This window comes from Schistocerca serialis, chromosome 9, assembly GCF_023864345.2.
Source record: "Schistocerca serialis cubense isolate TAMUIC-IGC-003099 chromosome 9, iqSchSeri2.2, whole genome shotgun sequence".
NCBI lineage: Eukaryota > Metazoa > Arthropoda > Insecta > Orthoptera > Acrididae > Schistocerca > Schistocerca serialis.
Genome location: NC_064646.1, coordinates 37,417,487 through 37,444,661, shown reverse-complemented (window position 1 = coordinate 37,444,661; position 27,175 = coordinate 37,417,487). Strand labels below are relative to the sequence as shown.

The window sequence follows — 27,175 nt, the reverse complement described above, 5'->3', positions numbered from 1 at the left end:
TGTAAACTTGCTTATCAGTGATTTTTTGCATCCCAAACCATACCAAAGCAGTGTGGCAGAGAATCTACCAAAACACATTCATTCTTTCTTTGATTCAATTCTGTGACACTTAGAAGTTCTTAATGCAGTTCATTTTGATGCAGGAAAATGATTTATTTCATGCCATATTTTTCACCTATACTGAGCACCGCATTTGAAAATTATTCGAAAATCTCAAAAATGTAGCAAGAAATGAAATTATAATCACTGGAACATGAAGAGGGACACCATACCAGCGTCCCCAACCAAAGGATGAATCACTTCTATCACTGTCAACAGTCCTCAGTCCATGAAAAATATCAGGGAGCTTGGGTGTTTAACCCGAGACACTGAAAGATAATTTGGTGTTCAAGAAATTTATGCCCGCCTTCTCCCAGACTTCTCAGCTTAATACTCATAATGAAACACCTTGCCACTGCCAGAATTTGTACCAGCCATATCTGGATGGAATGCCACTACATCTGGGATTATGAAATAGTTGGCTGATCTGCTAGTCAGGCTGATCTGCTAGTCAGTGTCATACAGTTCACATGATTCTAGGTCAGGTGAATAAGATGCACAGTGTAACACTACAACACCGTACTTTGCTAGAAACCTCTTAACAGACAATGAGGTATGAGCTGGTGCATCGTCTTGATACAGAACTCATGACTTGTGCTTCCATACTTCGGGTCATTTTTTCTTATTTACTCATGGATTTAAGCAAGAACCTCATGGTTGTAATGTTGATTAATAGTTTGACCTCCAGGAACCCTACGAAGATACACAGTTCCATGAATATCGGGGGGAGAGAGGGAAACGATCAACACCAATTTCAATCTTGCTGTGCTCATTCGAGCTTTTTTTGCTTTCAGTGGAGTTGGATCCTTCCAGTGCATGGATTGGCATTTAGTGTCTCGGTCAGATGTGAAAAATCAAGAATCGTCACCATGTTATCACTCTTTCCAAGAAATCAGTATCATTTTCAATGGTATTAAAAGTGTGAGTACAAACATCTTCACAAGCTTCTTTTTCTTCAATTGTGAGAATTTTCACCCCCAGTTTTGCACACACTTTTCTCATGTTAAATTGGTTATGCAAAATTTATCTCATGAGGTCTTTATCAAGTCTTTATCAATTCCTATAGTTTCAGCAACTGAAAACTCAACCAATCGACAGATCAAATCATATTACCTGCTTTTTCGATATTCCCACCTGTTTTTGATGTTGAAGAGTTTCCAGGGTGTGTGTCATCTCTAACATATTTTCGGCCATCTTGAAAATGCTTGAACTACTCAAAAACTTGCATACATGATAAAAAGTCTACACAATACATTTCTTTTAGTAACAGATAGATTTCAGTAGCAGTTTTTTTTCCAAGTTTCATGTGAAACTTTGTGATAATTTTTTGCTCTGTTGTTATACTCATCATTTTTCTGGCAAAACGAAATAACAGCTCTGAAACAAATGAAGACTATGGCCACACTGATTTGTCTTTAGACATCTTCACAGCTATCGGTTGTTCATCTTTGGTGCATGCATACTTACCCCGTGACAGCATCAGTCCTGTTATTTTATGTCCACACATCTTAAACTTCTAATCAGTTTTATTAGATTATCAGATAAACCTTTTCTAATCACAATTTCCCACAGCATGAGTCTATCCAGGCTGTAAATGCCTTTTCAAAATCATTGAAGGTGATGCAAGTTTCCAAACTGAATTTTCTTCTTTTCTCAATCACTATGAAAATGACATTTGCTGTAGAGCAGTCCCATCTAAATCCCACCTGTTCCTCGGTAACGATATTGTCTGGTATGCCCCTGAGCCTATTGTTGATTATTCTGGACTATATTTTACAGACACTGTTCAGTAAACTACTGCCTCTATACTTTTCACGTTTGCTCTCATCACCTTACTCATAAATAGGGATTATTTCACTTTTAGCCTGTTCCCTGGTATTCTTCCTTGTCTCCAGCACATATTCAGCAAATGCATGAGGCTAACATGTAAGGGGCTTCTGCCATATTTCCAGCACTCTGTGTTAATCCCATATATTCCTGGTGCTTTTCTGTTTCTTAAATCTTTGACCTTGCCAATAAGGGCTTTGAGCATGCCCATAACCTCCTCAAGAGAGATGTCGTCTAACCTCCGAGGTTCATCTACATATATCTCTTTTTTCTGATATTTATGCCAACAATTTCCATACTAGGGGTGCCAAGGTAATTCATCGATCACAGTTAGTTCGCTAGTTAGTTAGTTACATGTTCCATAAATCATCTGAACAATTCTTTTATCAAAATAATGTGGAACGAGTCAGTTTACAGGATATGTAAACATAATTAGTGTTAACATTAGTGAACACATTTTTTGTCCTATTCATGTAACTACATTCAGATACAATTTTTTAACCCTGTATTTTTGGCTCTAAACCTTATTCTACATAAAATTAGGTTCATAGCTGTACATTATATGTTAGATTTGGAAAATACAGGGTGTACATAAAGTCCAGGAACACTTTCAATTATTCACTGCGCAAGAACCAAACATGGTACAGATATCAAATATATGTCATTTTGAAGAGAAACCCTGAAACTTTCTTTTTTTTTTCCATGTATACAAGACAGCATAGATTCGTAATGTGCCGATAGTCAGCGCTAGTCGCAAACATGGTGACTTCAGGTGTGGAGCGAGCTTATTGTGTGTTGGAGTTTGACAAAAACAAGTGTGCTTCAGCTATTCAACAGATGTTTAGAACCAAGTATGGTTAGAGGCCACCAACAAGGAAGGCCATTTACCATTGGCACAACAAATTCGTTATAACGGGTTGCTTGTGCCCAGCAAAGAGAGGTGGACATCCCAGTGTGAGTGATGTGAATGTGGAGCACATATGAGAGAATCCAAAGTAATCACTGCGTCGTGCAACCTGTGAACTTGAAATGCCTCAAATGCAATTGACTCTCCATTCATCTTTCAGCAGGATGGGGCTCCATCCCATTTTCATCATGAAGTTAGTGGGTACCTAAACAAGGAGCTGCCACATCACTGGATCAGCCGTGCTACAGAAGGGGACAGCTGTTTCATGAAATGGCCTCCCTGATCACCAGATCTCACTCTGTGTGACTTTAGTCTGTGAGGACACATTAAAGATGTGGTGTATGTACTGCCTCTACCACGTGATGTAGCAAAGCTCTGGGAGAGAATAAGGAAAGCAACTTCCACAGTTGACGATGATGTGGTGGGACGAGTGTGGCAAGAATTTGATTACTGTATTGATGTCTGCCGAGTCACTCATGGTTCGCGTATTGAATGTTTGAAAAAAAAAAATCAGTTTCTCTTCAAAATTATGACTTCTGTACAATGTTTAGTACTTGTGCAATAAATAATTGAAAGTGTTCCCGGACACTATGTACACTATTTCAGTAATTAGAAATTATGTGTTTTATATTTCAGAAAGGAAATTTCAGACAATTAAGTAATTTTAGTGCATTTTTTGTTGTGCTAATAGTTTGTGTGCGAAAAAAGTGGGTTATAACATTATTTACACATTAAAATCAGAGATTGTAAGACACCTCCATTTGATGGTGATGTTGCCTTCTATTCTGTTACATTGATGTCTTGTGGGAATCAGCCTGTATGCCTTAAGGGGATACGGAATCGGATTTTGGGTTAAAAAATCGAATTTTTTTTATTGGCGTATTATATTCTGCCATGTTTCCTCTTTAAAATGACGTATCATACATAGCTCTACTACAATTATAACTATTTTATTTTTATATATTTGTGAGATCGGGTATTGCGCTTTAGTTATACACGTCTCTCGTGACTGACCATGAACTTTTTGGCAGTACCTTTAAAGTGACATGAATTCAAATATCCCGGTTTCCAGCGACTATTTATACACTAGTTGCCCGAAAATGTTTCTCTCTGGTTTCCTCAAGTTACTCTTTGACTTTGTGGCGGGACTGTTTTGTAAACAGTGTGATATAAGAAAGTAGTTGTTGTTGAGTTATTTCGTATTTAGTGCTTCATTTTTCGCAGTGAAAATAACTAGAGCTAAAGCAAAAGTATTTAAAAAGCGTGTGAACTGGCAAAAGAAAAGAAATAATGATTCATTATCAAAGCAAAGCAGTTCATCATCATCACTGTTGGAAAATGTGAATCCACTTATTACTGATTTGCCGAACGAACTTACACCAAATGAAAACAGTGCTTCTCATAAAAAACTAAGAGATTTGGAAGAGAAATATAATTTACTTGATAGAGGGAATGAAGTTTTTGAACTCATTGATACGAATATATTGTGTGAAGCTCTTGAAAACAGTTTGTGCTGCAAAAAATGTCATGGAAACGTTTCTCTGAAAGTAGAATCCCATGTTGGCCTGGCTGCCCAGTTTAATTTAATATGCAGTGTTTGTAAATACAGCTGTAAGTTTCCAAGTTCGGTTTCAGTAACTGTAAATAATGGATACAAGAAAACTGAACTTTATAGTGTAAATATTAGGTTAGTTTATGGATTGCGAGCAATTGGTAAGGGCAAAGCAGCTGGTGATATGCTATGTGGTGTTCTAAATCTTCCAAGTGCACCTTCAAAGTTTGAAGCTTACAATTATGTACTAGGATCTGCAGTTGAAGATGTAGCACAGAAGTCAATGCAGGTTGCTGTGGAAGAAGCAGTGGAAGAAAATGACGGCAGTCGTGACCTCACAGTGGCGTTTGATGGCACGTGGCAGAAAAGGGGCCACACCTCCAACAATGGTGTTGTAACAGCAACTAGTGTTGATACTGGCAAGGTTATTGATGTTGCAATAATGTCTAAATACTGTAGGTGCACAGGCAGGCTGAAAAATGAACACAGTGATGACTGTATTGCTAATTATTATGGTAGTAGTGGTGGCATGGAGGTTGCTGGGGTGAAGAAAATTTTTCATCGCTCTTCACAGTGGTATAATGTTCGCTATGTCAAATATCTGGGAGATGGTGACTCTAAAGCATTCAAAGAAGTTTTGGAAAGCAAACCATATGGGAACAGTGTAAATATAAGCAAACTTGAATGTATAGGACATGTGCAGAAGAGAATGGTTGCCAGGCTGAGAAGGTTAAAATCAGTTATGAAAGGGAAAAAACTAGATGATGGGAAAACCTTGGATGGCAGAGGAAGATTGACTGATTCCATAATAGACCACATTCAGAACTGCTATGGCCTTGCAATCAGGCAAAATACAGGCAATCTTGAAGAAATGAGGAGAGCTATATGGGCTTTATATTTCCACACCGCATCCACGGATGAGCATCCACAACATGGTTTGTGCCCCAAAGGTGAAAACAGCTGGTGTAAATACAATAGGGGACTAACAACAGGAGAGAAATACATTCACCACCACAGTCTACCATCAGCCATCATGGCAGAAATAAAGCCCATTTTGAGAGATCTGGCTGACAGAAGTCTTCTGATGAAATGTCTTCACGGAAAAACGCAGAACCCCAACGAGTGCTTGAATAGTGTGATATGGCATCGTCTCCCAAAAACAGTGTTTGTCGGAATTAATACACTACATTTTGGTGTGTATGATGCTGTGGCAACCTTCAATCTTGGAAATATAACTAAATGCCAGGTCCTTCAAAAGTTGGGTATGTGTGTTGGTTCCCGTACGGTACGTGCTATGTTCTTTTTAGATCAGCACAGACTAAGGCATGCTGATAATATAATCAAGACATTAGTGAAAAAAGCAAGACAGGTGCAGAGGGGTGCGAAAAGAAGACTTGAAGATGATTATGAAGACTGTGAAGGGGGTATTAGCTACGGATCAGGAATGTTTTAATCTTCTTTCTCCGTTTCCCGTAAGTTTACTTTTTACTTCATCTAGGAACATTATCTCAGGTACTGGTCAACCTAGAAGTCTGAAATTTTTATGACGTAGTGACATAGGTCCCTATTACATACTGAAACAACGATTTTTTAATTACTTGATTTACAAAAGACTTAGGGGTGATAGTCTAGTAAAAAGCGATGGAAAAAATTTACTTAAAAATAAATGTACAATATCTCTGTAAGAAAATACTTTGACAATAAACTGTTGTTTCAGTATTGTTGTAACATATGAATGCACATACAGTAAAATTTTTACCTCTCTGTCTCCAGTAGTTTGTGAGAAAATGTTCCCTATAGTAGGCATATATTAACATTGCGGGGATAGGTGATTCCGTATCCCCTTAAACCATCAGACATTGGCAGTACTCTACGTACGACATTTTGTACCAGCCATCTTGACTCAAGCAATGTCACTGCACCTAGTAAGATATGTGTTTTGGGCACTTTACTGCATAGGCACATCCATGGGTTAGCTTTTTTTTTTAATGAGGGAGTATCACAAAAATGGGGTGACATTTAACTTTTTTGTTGTCTAAATAATGATTTTTCCTCGGTATATGAATGAAGCTAATAAGAGTCAACTGTGATGGGTAGTTTTAGTGTCCTGACTAATGTTTTCTATACAAGGCACCATACCAGGCGGTGTGAGGGATGCGCTGCACATGTGTGCCAGCTGCAGAAGGGTGTTGAAGGCTGGGTGCACCATTCCTAACTAAGCTAATTATTAATTCATGATCACAGCTACTACATTGCTAATTTTACCTTATATATAAGCATGGGCCACAGATTCATTTCACACGAGAAAGATTTGTGAGTACTTGTAACTCACATGTTTAATAGGGCCTCCCTTTGTAAGTTGAATTGAAATTAGTGATGCTGTCAAGAATTTTCTATTAATAATGCTCAGAAAGTAGATTTTGTGTAAATAATTTTGTTATTTCTAAAAGTGAATGGCTAATTACATGTTTAGGTTGTATGTGTGATAAATTTTTGAACACTAGTGGTAGATTAGCAACTCAACCTAATTGCAATATCAACTGGGGGGGGGGGGGGGGGGGGCAAGTTAGTGCTTGCACCTCGGTGACAGATGGGCTTGGGTTGCCTCTGTTCATTCTACTGATTGGATAATAATTTAAAAAATCCAATTTGACAGTGTCTTTTAGAGCTTAACTAGCATCCTGGCCTTCCCAACAGACAGACATATTAATTCAGTATCAGTTTAAAGAAACCGAGAACAGATACTGTATACTGGCTAATAGAAAGTGTAGCTTGGAGTGTAGCGAAATTAAATCAGATTATGCCAAGGGAAATGAGAAACTAAAAGTAGTAGCTGAGTTTTGCTGTACAGACAGCAAAAAAAGCAACAATGAGTGAAGCTGGGGGGAAGTAAAATGTAGATGAGCAATAACACGAAAAAGAGAAATCCCGAACATCTATTACAAATTTAAGTGTTTGGAAGTATTTTCTGAAGCAGTTTCTCAGGAGTGTAGGCTTTTATGGAAGTGAAACATGACAATAAGCAGTAGATCAATAAAATAGAAGAAATGAGTTGGTACAGAAGAATACTAAAGATTAGATGGGTGTATCCACTAAAGAATGAGGAAGCACTGAATCAAACTGGGGAGAGAAGTGTTTGACTAAAAGAAGGGATCAAATGACAGGACACATCCTGAGGCATCAAGAAGGATAGGATATAAAACTTGTAGAGAGATAGTAAGCATTTGCTACAGGAAACAAGTTCATATGGATGTTGGTTGTAGCAGTCATGAAGAATCTAGAAGCTTGTATAGAATACGCTAGCACACAGAATATGTAATGAAACTGGATATCATATCAGACTTGTTCTAATGATGAACACAGTCAACCTCTTTAATGAAGACTGTGATGCATTAACAAGTCATATTTGGGAGGTGAGTGTGCAGTTTCTGAATACTGTAAGATTACTCTACTTACATGTGGTATTCTGCTATTGTTATTTATCCACACATCGATGATTCATTAAATGCCAAAATTATACTGAAATAACAATTGAGATTGAGTAAATTAATAACAGCCATTATTAAAGAATGCTTTCATATAAAATTAATAACTTTTTATACATTCTTTGTTTTATATTTAGAGAGAGAACCTTTTCTTTGGTTCAGTGACCATTTGAACCTGCATGACGCAGACCTACCAGTAATTATCTTCTTTCTTTAGTGACAGCATTTGTTTGATATTTCTTATGTAAGATTTTGGATCATTCTTACAATAGTACTTGATAGTAAATTTATCATCTACTTCAAAACATAGTAAATTGACAAATTAGAAAAATAGTGTTATGCCTATTTTTATATATATCAGAGGCTATTGTGAGTAGTTACTGTTTGTAAAACAAAATAATTAAGATTATTATTATTACAAAAATTTCTCAGAAGAATTTTGGTACAAGAACCACCTAAATAAAAGGATGAATACATTTTTTATATGTGATTTATATTAAAATTACCTGAATGAAAATATATAAATAGTTACTTAGAGTAATATTTTATAAAATCATTGGTTGTCAAGAAATTCCTGTGAAAAAGTAATAGCATTTAGAATGTGAAATTATTAGTGCATACTGATTTGAAAGATCACATGATACTATTATGTAGGTCTTGGGAGTTAACTGGGATCGGAAGGACAACAAATAGGATGTGTATACAAAACATGCAATGTATTGTATATGAAGATAGCCTGAGCGAAGTTGACAATATTGTTACTAAAATATTGACAAAGTTGTAAATGTCACTAAAACTGCTAATGAAACAGCAACAGAAAAATTCTTTATTTATTGAATGGATGTTTAACTGTGATGAACCTCAGCAATAATTACAAAAAACAATCATCCCCTAGATAGCTACAGTAGAAAATATTTATGGTGAAGGTAAGTATAACACAAAAGTATTTCATTATTCGTATCAGCTGTTCTACGCTACAGGCGACTTGCAGTTATCAGGTGATCTAGCAGTTAAAAAACCAGTAAACTGCCATCCTGACTCTTTAAAGAATTGATCTACCTCGTATAAAACAGTTTCAAATGTCTGATTACTTTATAAATGAATTAATATGTTGCAAGTTTGATGTTCTGCATGTACATAGAAAAAGTTTATACAAGATTTGAAATTAGGTTAAGAGTCTGTTGAACTCTCATTATGAAACACTGGACAAATACAATTTGGGTAATTTGCACTCTGATTCAAGTAAAAGATAGTTTTTCTCACATGTAAATACTTATAATGTCATATCTCCTGAATCGTGTACTGTACAATGATATAATTTTCCAAATACATTCAGTGGTATATGTGGGTATTACGTGTTGTGAATACTGTTAGTAGTAAAGAAGCAAGAAATTAAAATGCCTTATCTGACACTCAAGTTTTACGGTGCGAACAGTGAAAATGTTCATTTTGTGATGTCGGCGAGAAAAAGTTCTGTAAATATTTGAAATTACGTGTAAAGTTTGTTGGGAGTCGCAACATGCCCTGATTCTCAAATATTGGGTGAATATAGTTTCAGTAATTTATGTGCCACGAGATCCTATGTCTCAAAACACATACACTGTTTCTAATTTGTTTTACTGTGTTAAACATTTAACAAAGATTACACTTATTAATGAGAAGATTATGACAGCATTTAAATTTTTAATTTCGGTCAATAACTGTATGAAATATCTAAAATAAATTTCTGTTGCCTCTATAAGTTGTTAGATAGGCAACTTGCAACTGTGTCGGTGCCTGGGGTGAGAGTCTATTTGGAAGCTGCAGAAAAATAAAATTAATCTTAAAATTTATTATCTTTCTTAATATTTGCTACTCAGCTTATACTTCCATAGTAAGCAAGAGCATTGAGACTGATATTCGGACCGAAGACCGCTTCAACCTGAACATATCATACAGAAGTAAACACAGGTGAGCAGGGTCCCCAACTGTCGCGTATACACACCGATGGACGGCCGGACGATGGCTGCGGGTATCTCGCCCGCGTGCTCTGCGACGACCCACTCGGCCATGGCCTTGGTCAGCGTGTAGGTGTTGGGGTGGCGGCCCTGCAGGTACTGCGACACGACGTCGAGTGCGTCGTCGCTGAGTGCGTCGCAGCACTGGATGACGCGCGCCGGGTCCGCCGGCGGCCGGTACACCACCTCGCGCACCTCCCGCCGGTCCGCATTGGAGTATGCCGTCGACACGTGCACGAATGCCTGAAGCACACGTGACACGCTTACACTCGAGGCACACAATTCACACTGTCATACAGTTCCATTTTATCCTCTGTTCTTCCCTAGTGACACAATACCCAACAAAAAATAAGGATACTCTACTCAGGAGTAGTATCTTAAGAAAATTACTGTACTGATTATTAGAGTATTGAAATAAAAGTATCTATACTTGTCTTTGCTAAAAAGATTAAGAGTAGATCCTATCTCAGCTTGAGAAAAAAAAGTGAAGCACCTAAAGAAATGGTCAGAGGGCACATTAATTTCTTATACAGTATAACGATATGTTTACGTAATGTGTATACATAAACATACAGTTATAAATGTCCCCGTTCGTAGTCGATAATTATAACAATATGTTTACTTTTGTGCTGTAACGTATAGCTATAATCAGCGGTGGAAATATATATGCGATCGCCGACCGTGTGCGGCTGTTTCTTGTTGGATCGTCTGATCAGTCGGAAGTTGCATTGCAGAGGAGAGTAAATGCCTATTCGAAATAAAATTATTTTTGGATAGCTCGACACGAATTTCCTAATGGACCGTAGTTTATCATGCATTTACCAGTAGAATATGGCGCGGAGAAAATATTTCGTCGCATGCAACTTTCGTGCGATTTCGACGAAAGAATTCGTGACTGCGAACTCTCTATGTGGCAGAAAAATAAAGAAAATTAAATAACTTCGTGAAGGAGTGAGACATAGATTCTATACTAAATAAATAGTCCATATACCAGTTCCATTTAACTCTGAATTTATGGCAATTAATAGATGAACTTACACTGCAATGAAGGATTTAACATGGATGCCGTTTTGACTGGCGCGTCTCTTCTCGTATTGAAAACAATCCTTTGACGTTTTTCACATACACGACGCACAATAAATCTACTGCTATGCAGTATTGCACTTTTAGTATTGCACATTTACTTTACACCAAAATAATATCATTTTTAACAATAATAATACGGCGGCAAGACATGCGCGTCCGACACAAGTTACAAGAGACAAGAGAAGAAAAAAATGAGTAACTGAGTAACTGTTAACCGAGAATATCTCGTACATCAAAAGAATGTGTAAAAGCGTTCTTCTTCTGTCCGTTTTTCGCGCCGCGGTTTTCAAAATCAGTAACTCAGTGCATCTCTGACGGCGCTTCGACAATAAACAAGTTACGTCACAGGTCGTTCACCTTTTACATTCTCGCAACATTATTTGCTAACTGTAGCTGTTGCCGAGCAACTGCTCGATTAGTGAATGATTTAAAATGTTAAGGCAATCACATAACGTTACAACATGCACACGATCAGCCAGTATGTAAATGATTAAGAGTTGCAATCCTCTGTCACCACACAGCATTAGTACCGTTTGTGTTTAGTGTAGTTGCCAGTTCTGATAGGTGCACGAACAGCACCAGATGCTGAGTGACCACTGTGATGGATACAGAGATGCCACACACTATTGTAAGACATTAGCAACAACTGACATTTTGAAACTTCCTGGAAGATTAAAACTGTGTGCCGGACCGAGACTCGAACTCGGGACCTTTGCCTTTCGCGGGCAAGTGCTCTAAAGACTGAGCTACCCAAGCACGACTCACGCCCCGTCCTCACAGCTTTACTTTGTCAGTACCTCCTCTCCTACCTTCCAAACTTAACAGAAGGGTTCGCAGATGACAATCGTCGTTGCGTACGGTGGTGACCAGGAAAACTGTCTCATTCATCTAATGTTTTGGAGAGGCTCATGTCGCAGTGGGGTTTACTGTAGGGTAGGAGTGGGCAAGCAGTTCTCTGCTGGAGCTTGGCGAAAGAGTGGGCAGAGAAGCAACCAGTCAGCTGATAGAACGCATTACTGATGAACGTGAGTAGACACTGTTTAGGACATTTAAACAGCAGACTGCAAACGACGGAAGGTGATCCGCGGTCTCGAGCACACCCGTACGGGCATGCCGATTAAGGCAAGTCCTGTGGACGGTGGCAGCAGCTCGGCTACCACAGCACGCCAGTGTACGGTGGTCGACAGTGTCCGAGCGCCCAGGTCCGACACTCGGGCAGTGAATGTCATTTCACGGCCCGGCACAGCCACTGTCAGACATTTGGCGATGACTGACACACGCAGCACAGCAGCGGCCAGTCCGGCTGAGACTACCTGCTGACGGGCTGGTCCCGGTCATTTAAATCCCGTTTCCAAATGCCGACAGTTGTGGAAGGTCCCCCATTTTGAGACAGCATCAAGAGATCTGGAGCGGCGTCGGCGGTCCGGTGTGGCGTAAGTGGTAGTTCAGTCGATCGTGTAGCGGGAGACCTGAGTTTCTCCTGGCGCATACATCTTTCAAATAACTTCCGGGAATTCAGCCAGGTAACACTTTCAGAGACCGCCGACATTTCGGCAGGAGAACACCCCGCCATTTTCAAGGCAAACTGCAACAGACAGGCGGCGTACATGCAAATTTAAAACCTCGGTTCTCCGACTGAAGCAGGAAAGATAACACACACACTGAACACAAGTGCCACCAAAGATGACCAAAGTCAGAGCTATCGATAGTGAGACTATGAATTCGCAGGTGAGGTAGCATTGACTCTGTCCCTCTGTTTTTTGACAAGGGAGAGAGCCGGATTCCAAACAGAGTTTAAACACAAACCTCCGTCCCTGTTAACGAGGTTGCTCGCTAATTTAATCTCAACTGCCTCCCTAAAAACACTGTTCCAATAGCTGGACGTGCATGCCAATATCTCGGTGTTATTATATAACATGGGGTGATCAATATCCGAGCAATGTTCGGCAATAGCAGATCTATTTGGCTCCTGTAATCGTGTCCTACACGGTCCTGATACTTTGATCAATGTATGCCATGCCACAGCTATAGGGAATACGGTATTCACCCGCCTTACGCAGTCCAAGATCATCCTTAACGGAACTCAAAAGTGCTCTAATTTTAGATGGAGGTCGGAAAACACATTTCACATCGTATTTCCGTAAAATACGACCGATCTTGTTGGACGTGTTTCCTATGTAAGGCAAAAAGGCATTAGACTTAGGTGTCGACTCAGAATTATCATCAATCACCCGATGTACAGTTGGTCGATAGCGCAACGCACGTTCAATCTGCCTATCACTATAACCATTTTGACGAAACGTAACTTCAAGATGGGACAGCTCAGCTGGCAGAGTCTCAGCGTCAGAAACGACATGTGCCCTGTGTACCAAGGTGCGAAGTACCCCTTCACGCAGAGCCGGGTGGTGACAACTATTAGCCTGTAAGTACAAGTCGTTTTACGATGGACGTGGAAGAGGATGGTTGCCTTACCTTTCTTGACTTGTTGATTAGGAGGAAGGATGATGGATCATTGGGACATGCAGTCTACAGGAAACGTACTCACACCGACTTGTACTTACAGGCTAATAGTTGTCACCACCCGGCTCTGCGTGAAGGGGTACTTCGCACCTTGGTACACAGGGCATATGTCGTTTCTGACGCTGAGACTCTGCCAGCTGAGCTGTCCCATCTTGAAGTTACGTTTCGTCAAAATGGTTACAGTGATAGGCAGATTGAACGTGCGTTGCGCTATCGACCAACTGTACATCGGGTGATTGATGATAATTCTGAGTCGACACCTAAGTCTAATGCCTTTTTGCCTTACGTAGGAAACACGTCCAACAAGATCGGTCGTATTTTACGGAAATACGATGTGAAATGTGTTTTCCGACCTCCATCTAAAATTAGAGCACTTTTGAGTTCCGTTAAGGATGATCTTGGACTGCGTAAGGCGGGTGAATATCGTATTCCCTGTAGCTGTGGCATGGCATACATTGGTCAAACTATCAGGACCGTGTAGGACACGATTACAGGAGCCAAATAGATCTGCTATTGCCGAACATTGCTTCGATACTGGTCACCCGATGTTGTATAATAACACCCAGATATTGGCATGCACGTCCAGCTATTGGAACAGTGTTATTAGGGAGGCAGTTGAGATTAAATTAGCGAGCAACCTCGTTAACAGGGACGGAGGTTTGTGTTTAAACTCTGTTTGGAATCCGGCTCTCTCCCGTGTCAAAAAACAGAGGGACAGAGTCAATGCAACCTCACTTGCGAATTCATAGTCTCACTATCGATAGCTCTGACTTTGGTCATCTTTGGTGGCACTAGTGTTCAGTGTGTGTGTTATCTTTCCTGCTTCAGTCGGAGAACCGAGGTTTTAAATTTGCATGTACGTCGCCTGTCCGTTGCAGTGTGCCTTGAAAATGGCGGGGTGTTCTCCCGCCGAAATATCGGCGCTCGCTGAAAGTATTACCTGGTTGAATTCCCGGAAGTTATTTGTAAGTGTAGCGGGAGTCCGTGTGGCAATCCGTCACACAGAAACACTGGCTGAGGAAGCCGTGTCTGCTGGTATTGCTGAAGTGTCAGGCCATTGGCCAGTGGACTGCAGCCCAGTTTCAGTTGCCAGGCTGCAGTCCCACCTGTCGCTATTTGAGCCATTACAGTGTGACAGAACACTTGTGGGACCGGCACGGGTGTCAGCTTCATCTCAGTGCCAGTATCCGAGGTGCTGAAGATCAGTTGATGCACAGCCTGCCCCAGGAAAGGGTACAGCGGCTATTTGACATCCTTTCTAAGAGAATCGACTCACGCACTCCCAGGAGAGAGTGGACCGTTAAGTGGTCTCGTACTGCCAAGTTCCTCTAAGTTTGACTCGATACTGTAAACAGTGAAATAATGCACACACCCTCTAAACCTGTGGAGTTTCATTTCGTTTCCTCATTTCCTACTGGGTGCTTCACTGTTATTGCCAGGCTGTGTGTAACAGACAGAGATAGTGGATTTTCACGTGTTTTGAACATAATAATACAAGCAATAGATCAGGCGGTGTTTTAATTTTCATTATAGATCACAGTTTTTAAGATTAGGAAATCAAAATATTGAAGTACAGAACAGATCATCTTAAAAACAGCGGAATGCTACGCAAATGTACATCAGTAAATCTTACCTAAACTGCCGGCCGCGGTGGTCTAGCGGTTCTAGGCGCGCAGTCCGGAACCGCGCGACTGCTATGGTCGCAGGTTCGAATCCTGCCTCAGGCATGGATGTGTGTGATGTCCTTAGGTTAGTTAGGTTTACGTAGTTCTAAGTTCTAGGGGACTAATGACCACAGATGTTAAGTCCCATAGTGCTCAGAGCCATTTGAACCATTTTACCTAAACTCTGTACAGTCATTCAAAACAATATTTCGACATTTCACTGACAATCTGTTAAGTGACTATGCACTGCCCACTCGGTACATAATAAAAGCAATATTATAAATCATTACTAGGATCATTCATACCATATCTGCTATAAGTACCGATAAAAGTATCAACTGAAAGGTAATGAGAAAAAAATATCGGTATTGGGGTGAACATTCTCTAATACCAAGAAAAACTGATACTTTTTCCATGCCCCTACTCTTTTCGTAAATCGAGGATTGATTGTGACCACTCGAACTATTCCTAGACGCTGTGTCAGAAGTAAGGCCCTCTTGTCGTAATAATCTGAGTTTTTGAGTAGTAAAGTTGCTTCTGACGAAACATAACACACACTTTTTGCTACTACATAAAACTGCATCGAATTATTCGTCTCTGCCTTGATAGATCGTGTTTCTTGTTTTTACTTCATACGCTTTCTTGTTATTCAAGTTTTCGTATTTGGTTTCTGTCTCAGAAAATATCCGCAGCATTACTCACACGTACGGAAGTCAGAACGACCTCTTATTTGGAGTGAGAGTTACGTTTCGTGGTGACTGCTTCCACGAACAAAACTTGAAAAGCCTGGTTCGAGAACTGAAGTATCACGAGATCTAAATACCTCAATGCAATTAATTTGTATCATCCAAATGACAATGTTCCAATTAAAAATAGTCCGTTAAATCGTTCATACAAGTGCATCTGTAAGTTACGAGACACTTTCTTCTTGAAAGATTAAGTTCAGATTTGTAATCTATGATTAAGATGTGATCTTTTCGTGTGCACACAACTTGTGTTTCGCAGTGTCTGTGACAGACGTCTAAGGGTGACAGACCACGCCATGGGTAACGACTTTTGTTACAGACAAAATGTTTCGCTGACACTACTCGTCTTGTGCGACTGGCCACGCCCTGAGAGGCAGCACTGCATAGGCACTCTGCGGCGCTCGCACGCGATGCGTGTTGCCTATCGCCCAGTCATCTGCTCGGTATCAAACGCGGTAGGATGAGCAAAATTCCAAGTTAATGTTTAGCTCCTAAAATATCTTTCTTCACTCAGAGAAAGTCACTCTCGTGGCTTTCTTGTCGACAACCACTATCAGTTCATTGGAGGTAGGCAGATACTGCACACGTGGTTAGTAGAAACCTCGTCGTCCCAGGGTCGGCGAATACCCAAGGCGTCCGGCCATCCTGATTTAGGTTTTCCGTGATTTCCCTAAATCACTCCAGGCAAATGCCGGGATGGTTCCTCTGAAAGGGCACGGGCGACTTCCTTCCCCATCCTTCCCTAATCCGATGGGACCGATGACCACGCTGTCTGGTCTCCTTCCCCAAAACCAACCAACCAATCAATACCAAAGGGCTCATAGCATCGCCGTGAGGCCTCAGCGAATATTTTGTCTGTAACAAAAGTTTTTCTCCGTAACGTGGTGCATAACCCACAGACGTTTGTCAGAAAGACTTTGAAACATAATATAAAATATATACAGGGTAGTTCCGTGATGATGATGCAAACTTTCACGTATGATGGAGAAAGGTGAATGTACCAATCTGAGGTCCGGAAGCGACCGAGTCGAAAGTTGTAAGTGAAAATTGTTCTGATATCTCTGACAGTGGAATATACTGTATATACCAGTACTGTTGTTGCTAAGGTTGCAGGATAAGTAATCCCGACGAGCGCGTAGGTGTAGAGGTTGCCATAATTACTCATCCCAATGCAGATGGCGTACTGCGTACTGACACGAGCAGTCCTGGTGTACAAGGTCGACACTGCAGCAGAGACTGCAGTCTGTCCCTACTAACGTCTATCAGGCCTCACCAAATGAAGCAGTATCCGGTGACGGAACTTGCAGACATGATTTTCGTGTATGGACAAGCGAATGGAAGCAGCAGAGAAGCGGTAAGGTTGTGCATGACAAAATATCCATGTTTCCGAGACTGAGAGGGCAATTGGTACAACACTACAATGACCGAAGAGGACGAAGAACTACACGGACTCACGACTTAGAAGATGGAGTGCTTGGTTGAATGGATGTAGCACCTGCAATCAGAACTCGGGCATTTGCACGCGAGATGAATTTTTCTTTCAGCACTGTGTGGCGAATATTACGGGAAATGCAGCTAAACCCCTACCGTTCAGAGAAAGTGGACTTTCGATTCCTGCTGACTTCGCACTTCGTGTCATGTTCAGCCGATAGTTCTTGCAGTGTCTTACAGTCGATTCCCACTTTGCTGCGTATGTACTTTTCACGTATGTAGCGTGTTTCACCAGAGACCGAATGATAAATAGTCGTAATAGTTATGTCTGGGCCAGTGAGAATCCACATGCTACAGTTGTGAAGCGCCATCAGCACGGATTATAGGTCAACGTGTGGAAGTCATAGTCAATGACTGTGCGCTAAGCCCATATTCAGCAGCGTACTCAGTGTTTATCAGAGGCATGCCACCTAGGTTCCTAGACCATATCTCACTTGTTATTCATCATGATGGAACCCCCACCTCACTTTGCACTTGAACACTCGGATGACACTTCCCTCAAGAGTGGATAGGCAGAGGAGGTGCTGTTTCATGTCCAGCAAATTCACGTGATCTGACACCACTTGAGTCCTTGTCGTGGGATCACGTGGAATGTCTTGCGTACGAGATGCCTGTCGAGACTGAAGAGGATCTCCTGCCAATAATTATCGCTGCCTGCGACTCCAAATGACACTTGGGATACCAGAAAGTGTACGACTGAACTTGGTGCGACAATGCCATGACTACTCAGATGCTGGGGGACGTAAGTTTGAACAATTGTAAATGTAGCAGCTTGTGCAAGTAGAGCGTGTAATGGGATTCATGATTAGTGTACCTCAGAGTTAGGATTTTTGGTCACTCTGACATCAAGTTATGTGCGTCGTTACTGGTCGATCAACAGAGGAAATTATCAGAGGGTATTATGGAGAATTCAGCGGGAATTCCGTAGGGATGTTGAGACCCTTACTTTGAATGCTGCAAGAGACGGAATTTGTATAGATTTTCGCTTATACTTTTCCACTCAGTCGTTTCCTTACTTCAAATTGACACATTCACCCTTCTCCATCATCGTTGAAAGTTTGTGAGATCGTCACGGGATTATCTTGTATGTACAGGATGAACCAGAACTCCACTGGCAAAATTTCAGACGTTGATGAGAGGCATATTTTCTAAATATTTTGGTGTAACGGGAGGCCTCAAATCAAAAATGTTCAAATGTGTGTGAATTCCTAAGGGACCAAACTTGTGAGGTCATCGGTCCCTAGTCTTACACGCTACTTAAACTAACTTATGCTAAAACAACACACACACCCATGCCGGAGGGAGGACTCGAACCTCCGGCGGGAGGGGTCGCGCAGTTCGTTTGTCATCCCAACTATCTAAACTTACGGGAAAATACCTTCACTACAGTGAAAAAGTCTACTATGACAACACAGAGCAGTAATGCAACAACCATGAAACAGATGCAAAAGTCGTGTAATGCAACAACCTTCAAACAGATGCAAAAGTCGTGTAATGCAACAACCGTCAAACAGATGCAAAAGTCGTGTAATGCAACAACCTTCAAACACAGGGAATGGGCGCGGACCACAGAGGAAGCGCCTGCAGCCGTTGGTGGAGGGGGAAGGCCATAGGCATAAATACTGCACCAGGTCCACTCGAGGAGCAGTCTCAGGTCGTACCTGATGAAGGTCTCGAGCTACGTGACCGAAATATCGTGCAAGTACGACGCTGATATCCGGCAGAACACCCGACAACCCAAGATGTCATTAGATCGCCGGGAAAGCCTGAAGAGTTACAACCTTCAAACAGATGCAAAAGTCGTGTAATGCATCAACCTTCAAACAGATGCAAAAGTCATGTAATGGGAGAGCATTTCCGCCACTCTACCATTGCTGTCAGTGTACTCAAAACACGAGGTGCACATCAGCCAAGTCTCCATCGGCGAACGTGTCCGTACTGCTGTGCATCACTGTAAAGGAACAAATAACTCGTCCAGCGAAAGAAAGAAAAAGCGAGCGGTACTGAATGCAGTCTTGAAGTTGAAAAGTAAAGTGGGCTTCACTGCTGTCAACAACAAGTACCGTCAGTGAATCGTACAAGTGCTTCCAAATAACACACACAGCGCTTACCGCCGACATTTGCAGTGTTGTGCATACGTCTTCGATGCAATACGGTTAAGAAGATAAATGAGGGCAAGAAATCAAACGAAGATTAGTGTGTAACGAGCCGCCGGAAACAACGTGCCCCTTGCGCCAAAATACTGGAATAATATGGTGAACAACATCTGAAATCTTGTCGATGGAGTTCTGGTTCACCCTGTACAGGGTGTTTCGAAAAGGACTTTACAATTTCAAAAATCCAAATAAATTCATTGAAGGAAGGTATAGACCTGGGTTTAGTGTTATTCTGTAGAGAAACAAATAAAGCTTCTTTACCTTACACTACAGATGTTGTATGTGGCTTCCGTTGGTTATCCTGCACACATACCATCGGAAGTCAATTGCTTCCCAATCTCGCTATAGCATTGCAGATGCAACTTGCTCAGTGGCTGCGTAAATCCTTGCTCTCAGTTCAGGTAGAGAAACCGGCATAGGAGGTACAAACACGATATCCCTCATGAATCTACATAAAAAAAAATTGAGTGGAGTCAGGTCTAGGAAACGTGGGGGCCATGCAATTGGCGCATCACGGCCAATCCATTGACCTGGAAAGCGGTCACTGAGAAAATCTCGGACATCAGACAGCTACTGGGGTAGTGCACCATCTTGCATGACGTACACATTCCGTTCTTGGTCACCCTCATCGATCTGTTGTATCAAAAATTGTTGTAACATATCCAGGTACACTATCCCGTTGATGGTTCTCTCATCGAAAATAAGGGGCCGTACACTTTGTTCTTGCTCAGTGCACAAAAAACGTTCAGTTTATGGCTATCGCGAGCATGTTGCAATGTCTGATCTGCGTTTTCACTGCCCCAAATCCTACAGTTATGTGTGTTAACGATTTTGTACAAGAAATGTTCTTTCTCATGTAATCGATTTAACATATCCGCACAGAAGGTCTTGCGAGCAATCTCATCAGTGTCTTTAACTGATTGTACGATCGTCATTTGTACGGTTTCAGATGCAAACCGTTTCTCAAGACACGCCAAACTGTCACATGTGGAATTTGCAGTTCACGAGATGCACGCCGGGTCGATTTCGTAGGGGATGTTGACAAAATGTTGTCTCACTCGCTCAACGACGTCGTCAGATGTGGTTGGACGACCTGATGATTTCCCACGTCTTACCGAGCACCCTGTTTCTACAAAACATTTATGCCACACATGAACTGTACGCCTACTAGGAGGGTCTTTAGCGTACTTGGTACGGAAATTAGGCTGAACTGTTGTCGCCGACTTGGATTCTTCAAACAAAAACAAACAGCTAGCACGCTCGGGTCCAGTGAAGGCAGCCATCTTTAACGCCAACTGCCGCTAGCGCTCCTTGCGGTGCGATTCGGCACTAGCGAACTACGCGAAACAAAACTTGATGTATTTCCCTACAAACTGACACTACAATCACCTCTGTAGGTACAATGAATTAATTTATACGAATTTTCAAAGTTGTAAAAGTCATTTTTGAAACAGCCTGTGTATAGACTTCTAATTGCGCTCCTGCAGCTGGCGTACGTCATGCTTTTCCGCGACACTGACTGCAGCGCTCGCAGACGGGTGTGCGGTGCCGGGCCTACCTGCAGCTGGCGCATCTCGCGGCACAGCTCGATGACGCGCTGCGTGCCCAGCGTGTTGAGCGTGACGGCGGCCTTGAGCTTCTCGTTGAAGCGGACGGTGGCGGCCGAGTGGAAGACGACGTTGACGCAGGCGGCGAGGCGCTGTCGGTCGGCCGCGCTGAGCCCCAGCTGCGGCTCCGTCACGTCGCCGCTCACGCTCACCACCTTTTGGAACGCCGACGGGCACTCCTGGCGCACGCGCTCGAACACCTGCCGGCAGACCGCACGCCGTCACCGAACACTCAGCCTGCCTGTGCCAGCCGTGACGTATTCGAAAAAATGGCTCTGACAAGGGAACCTCCCCATCGCACCCCCCTCAAATTTAGTTATAAGTTGGCACAGTGGATAGGCCTTGAAAAACTGAACACAGATCAATTGAGAAAACAGGAAGAAGTTGTGTGGAACTGTGAAAAAATAAGCAAAATATACAAACTGAGTAGTTCATGGGAACATATGCAACATCAAGGACGATAGGATCACAGCAGCGCCATGGTCTCGTGGTAACGTGAGCAGCTGCGGAACGAAAGGTCCTTGGTTCAAATCTTCCATTGAGTGAAAATTTTTATTTTTATTTTCAGTTTATGTGACAAACTCTTATGTTTTCATCACTTTTTTGGGAGTGATGATCACATCCACAAGAAAACCTAAATCGGGCAAGGTAGAAGAGTCGCCAAGTGTACAAGTTAGGTGGGTCGACAACATATTCCTGTCATGTGGTGCACATGCCGTCACCAGTGTCGTATAGAATATATCAGATGTGTTTTCCTGTGGAGGAATCGGTTGACCTATGACCTTGCGATCAAATGTTTTCGGTTCCCATTGGAGAGGCACGTGCTTTCGTCTACTAATCGCACGGTTTTGCGATGCGGTCGCAAAACACAGACACTAAACTTATTACAGTGAACAGAGACGTCAATCAACGAACGGACAGATAATAACTATGCAAAAATAAATAAAGTAAAATTTTCACTCCAGGGAAGACTTGAACCAAGGACCTCTCCTTCTGCAGCTGCTCACGCTACCACGGGACCACGGCGCTCCTGAGCTCACATTGTGCATGATGTTGCCTATGTGGCCCATGGACTACTCAGTTTGTATATTTTGCTTATTTTTTCACAGTTCCACACAACTTCTTCCTGTTTTCTCAACTGATCTGTGTTCAGTTTATCAAGGCCTATCCACTGTGCCAACTTATAACTAAATCTGAGGGGGGTGCGATGGGGAGGTTCCCTTGTGAGCACTATAGGACTTAACATGTATGGTCATCAGTCCCCTAGAACTTAGAACTACTTAAACCTAACTAACCTAAGGACAGCACACAACACCCAGTCATCACGAGGCAGAGAAAATCCTTGACCCCGCCGGGAATCGAACCCGGGAACCCGGGCGTGGGAAGCGAGAACGCTACCACGCGACGACGAGCAGCGGACGTGACGTATTCGAAATGGCGGACAATTACTCGTCAAAAGGCAGATTTCAGAGTACCTGATGGCTCAACACAAAAGTTTTGTCTCAAGTACAGATAGTGTTGACGATCAGTGGACAAAGTTCAAAACCATCGTACAATATGTGTTAGATGACTATGTGCCAAGCAAGAGCGTAAGAGATGGAAAAGAGCCACCGTGGTACAACAGCCGAGTTAGAAAACTGCTGCGGAAGCAAAGGGAACTTCAAAGCAAACATAAACATAGCCAAAGCCTTGCAGACAAATGTAAATTACGCGAAGCGAAATGTAATGTGAGGAGCGCTATGCGAGAGGCGTTCAATGAATTCTAAAGTAAAGTTCTATGTGCTGACTAGGCAGAAAATCCTAAGAAATTTTGGTCTTACGTCAAAGCGGTAGGTGGATCAAAACAAAATGTCCTGACACACTGGGACCAAAATGGTACTGAAACAGAGGATGACAGACTAAAGGCCGAAATACTAAATGGCTTTTTCCAAAGCTGTTTCACAGAGGAAGCCGCACCGTAGTTCCTTCTCTAGATTGTCGCACAGATGACAAAATGGTATATATCGAAACAGACGACAGAGAGATAGAGAAACAATTAAAATCGCTCAAAAGAGGAAAGGCCGCTGCACCTGATGGGATACCAGTTCGATTTTACACAGAGTACGCGAAGGAACTTGCCCTCCTTCTTGCAGCGGTGTACCGTAGGTGTCTAGAAGAGCGTAGCGTTCCAAAGGATTGGAAAAGGGCACAGGTCATCCCCGTTTTCAAGAAGGGACGTCGAGCAGATGTGCAGAACTATAAACCTATATCTCTAACGTCGATCAGTTGTAGAATTTTGGAACACGTATTATGTTCGAGTATAATGACTTTTCTGGAGACTAGAAATCTACTCTGTAGGAATCAGCATGGGTTTCGAAAAAGACGATCGTGTGAAACCCAGCTCGCGCTATTCGTCCACGAGCAGAGGGCCATAGACACGGGTTCCCAGGTAGATGCCGTGTTTCTTGACTTACGGAAGGCGTTCGATACAGTTCCCCACAGTCGTTTAATGAACAAAGTAAGAGCATGTGGACTATCAGACCAATTGTGTGATTGGATTGAAGAGTTCCTAAATAACAGAACGCAGCATGTCATTCTCAATGGAGAGAAGTCTTCCGAAGTAAGAGTGATTTCAGGTGTGCCGCAGGGGAGTGTCGTAGGACCGTTGCTATTCACGATATACATAAATGACCTTGTGGATGACATCGGAAGTTCACTGAGGCTTTTTGCGGATGATGCTGTGCTATATAGGGAGGTTGTAACAATGGAAAATTGTACTCAAATGCAGGAGGATCTGCAGCAAATTGACGCATGGTGCAGGGAATGGAAATTGAATCTCAATGTAGACAAGTGTAATGTGCTGCTAATATATAGAAAGAAAGATCCTTTATCATTTAGCTACAATATAGCAGGTCAGCAACTGGAAGCAGTTAATTCCGTAAATTATCTGGGAGTAGGCATTAGGAGTGATTTAAAATGGAATGATCATATAAAGTTGATCGTCGGTAAATCCGATGCCAGACTGAGGTTCATTGGAAGAATCCTAAGGGAATGCAATCCGAAAACAAAGGAAGTAGGTTACAGTACGCTTGTTCGCCCACTGCTTGAATATTGCTCAGCAGTGTGGGATCCGTACCAGATAGGATTGATAGAAGAGATAGAGAAGATCCAACGGAGAGCAGCGCGCTTCGTTACAGGATCATTTAGTAATCGCGAAAGCGTTACGGAGATGATAGATAAACTCCAGTTGAAGACTCTGCAGGAGAGACGCTCAGTAGCTCGGTACGTGCTTCTGTTGAAGTTTCGAGAACATACCTTCAACGAGGAGACAAGCAGTATATTGCTCCCTCCTACGTATATCTCGCGAAGAGACCATGAGGATAAAATCAGAGAGATTAGAGCCCACACAGAGGCATACCGACAATCCTTCTTTCCACGAACAATACGAGACTGGAATAGAAGGGAGAACCGATAGAGGTACTCAATGTACCCTCCGCCACACACCGTCAGGTGGCTTGCGGAGTATGGATGGAGATGTAAAATCCAGTACGCTGAATGTGTTGAAGACAATGATATTCGACATCTGGTTAGCTCCGTGATTAAATATCACACAAGTGCAAACAGGGAAAGAAAAGAACAATGACAATATTTTCTCTCTGTATTATTGTTTGTAATGTAATTTGTCGTGACATACTGACCTACACAATAGTCTGAGATCTAGTTTAGGTTGCAAGATGACAGGTAGATAGTGCGTTATTGAGGCCAACAGATGGGACGGAATGTGATGAGAGTAAGTATAATTCTTATTATGGTACACACACTCTATGACAAAAAAGTATGTATGCGATGTATCACGTACGAATTATCCAAATGGGACGGGAATCAGTAGATGTGCAGTACATATACAGAAAAAAATATCATTACAATTTCAGAAAAAATTGGGTGATTTATTCAAGAGAATGAGCTTCTCAAGTTGAGCAAATAAACAAGACGTTGGTCCACCTCTGACCCTTATGCAAACAGCTACACGATTTGGCACTGATTGATGGAATTGTTGGATTTCCTCCTGCATATCGACCCAAATTCTGTCCAATTGGCGAGTTAGATCGTCCAAATTCCGAGCTGGTTGGAGGGCCCTGCCCATAATGCTCCAAACTTTCTCAACTTGATAGAGATCCGGTTAACTTGCTGACCAAGGCAAGGTTTGCCAAGCGCGAAGACACGCAGTAGAAAACTCAGGCCGTGTGGGGGCAGGAATACCCTGCTGAAACGTAGCTCCAGAATGGCTAGCCACGAAAGGCAGCAAAACGGGGCGCGTAGAACACTGTCGACGTACTGCTGTGCTGTAATGTTAGGGTGCTCTGCATCATTGCTGGTTGTCGGGCGACAGTCACGTTGGCATCCCAACGCTGTCTGGGACGCCTTCAGACACGTCCTTAACCTGGAATCTCATTGACTGGAGTAGGACTGTCTTCAGAGATGAGTCCCGTTTTGGACTGAGCCCTGATCACCAGTGAAGACGTGTCTGGAGACGCCCCATACAGCGGTGAGATGCCAACCTCACTTTCCCCTGCCATACAGTCCGGCAACCGGGAGTGGTGGTCTGGGACGCCATTTCATTTCATAGCAGGCCCTTTTTGGTGCACACCCGCAGCACCCTTACAGCACAGCAATACCTCGACGCTATTATATGTCCCGCTCTGCTCCCTTCGTGACAAACCATCTCGGGCTGACATTTCAGAGAGATAACGGCTGCCCGCACACGAGACTTTCTCCTGATTCTCCGCGTGTTTGCCAAACACTACCGTGCCCAACAAGGTCGCCGGATCTACCCCCAATTTAGATCGTTTGGAGCAATGAGATCACCAATTTAGTATTAGAGAGTGGTGTGGAGTGTAAAAATCGTAGAGGGAGACCGAGAGATGAATACACTAAGCAGATTCAGAAGGATGTAGGTTGCAGTAGGTACTGGGAGATCAATAAGGTTGGACGGGATAGAGTAGCAAGTAGCGCTGCATCGGACCAGTCTCTGGACTGAAGACCACAACGACAATAAACGCGCCAATTGGACAGACTTTGGCACGATATCCTCCATCGATCGACGCCGAGCTGAAGAACTGCTCGCATACCGCTAGAGAGGAGATGCGAGTGTCCCGGCAGTGGGCACGTACCGGGTGCTTGAGCAGTTCGTGGTGGCGCGAGTCGACGTCTAGGCCGCGCTTGGGCCGGATGAGCAGGAAGACGGTGGCGATGTCGGGGCAGCAGCGCAGCAGCTTCTCGACCAGCGCCTTGCCCACGAAGCCGGTGGCGCCCGTCACCAGCACGCACGCGTCGCGGTAGAAGCCCTGCACGGGGCCGCCCGCCTCCAGCGGGTTCTTGTTGCTGCTCTCGCCGTCGTTGTTGTTGTTGTTGTTGCTGCTGGTGAGCGGGCTGGCGTCGCCGGCGCTGCCGGAGCTGCAGCTGCTGGGCCCCATGGCGGGGGCGGCGCTGGGGGCGGAGGCGCTGGCGGCGGCGGAGTCCTCGGGGGCGGCCTCAGCGGCTACGTGGCCACATAGGGGCGGCGCACCTGCAACACGAGCGGAGGCGCCGGCTCAGCAGCGGTCCGACGACACGTATCGGAGCTCCAACTGGTATCGAGCGCTACTCGACCATTTACTCGACACCTGACGAGGGCGACCTGAGTGCGAACGACACGCGAGAAAGTACGAACTATGTACAACGACGGGCTACATCTCTGCTAAAACGCAGAAGGAGATATAATAAAGCACACAACCGTAGAAACTCTGATTTCAAAAAATCTGCAATAAGAATTCTCATGCAGTATGTGATCCAAAGTATGCGGACACCAATCAGTAGATAGTAATATGAGGTGTACCCAAAAATGGTTCAAGTGGCTCTGAGCACTATGGGACTTAACTTCTGAGGCCATCAGTTCCCTAGAACAATAAGTGTCCAAGGAATAGAAAAGCAACTGGAATCACTCAATAGAGGAAAGTCCACTGGACCTGACGGGATACCAATTCGATTCTACACAGAGTACGCGAAAGAACTTGCCCCCT

The 27,175-nt window shown here is 42.9% G+C and overlaps 1 protein-coding gene across 1 annotated transcript in view; it reads right to left on the bottom strand.

Moving 5' to 3' along the window:
- The window catches only part of LOC126418538 (putative fatty acyl-CoA reductase CG5065), a 50,639-nt gene extending 23,957 nt beyond the window's left edge, over window positions 1-26,682 (bottom strand). Inside the window, exons 1-3 of the mRNA XM_050085351.1 lie at window positions 26,288-26,682; window positions 21,089-21,337; window positions 9,855-10,110 (exon numbers count right to left, since the gene is read on the bottom strand). Of these exons, the coding sequence (XP_049941308.1) occupies window positions 9,855-10,110; window positions 21,089-21,337; window positions 26,288-26,590 (808 nt within the window). The 5' untranslated portion in view covers window positions 26,591-26,682. The remainder of the gene's footprint in view (window positions 1-9,854; window positions 10,111-21,088; window positions 21,338-26,287) is intronic.
- Between the last annotated feature and the right edge of the window lie 493 nt (window positions 26,683-27,175).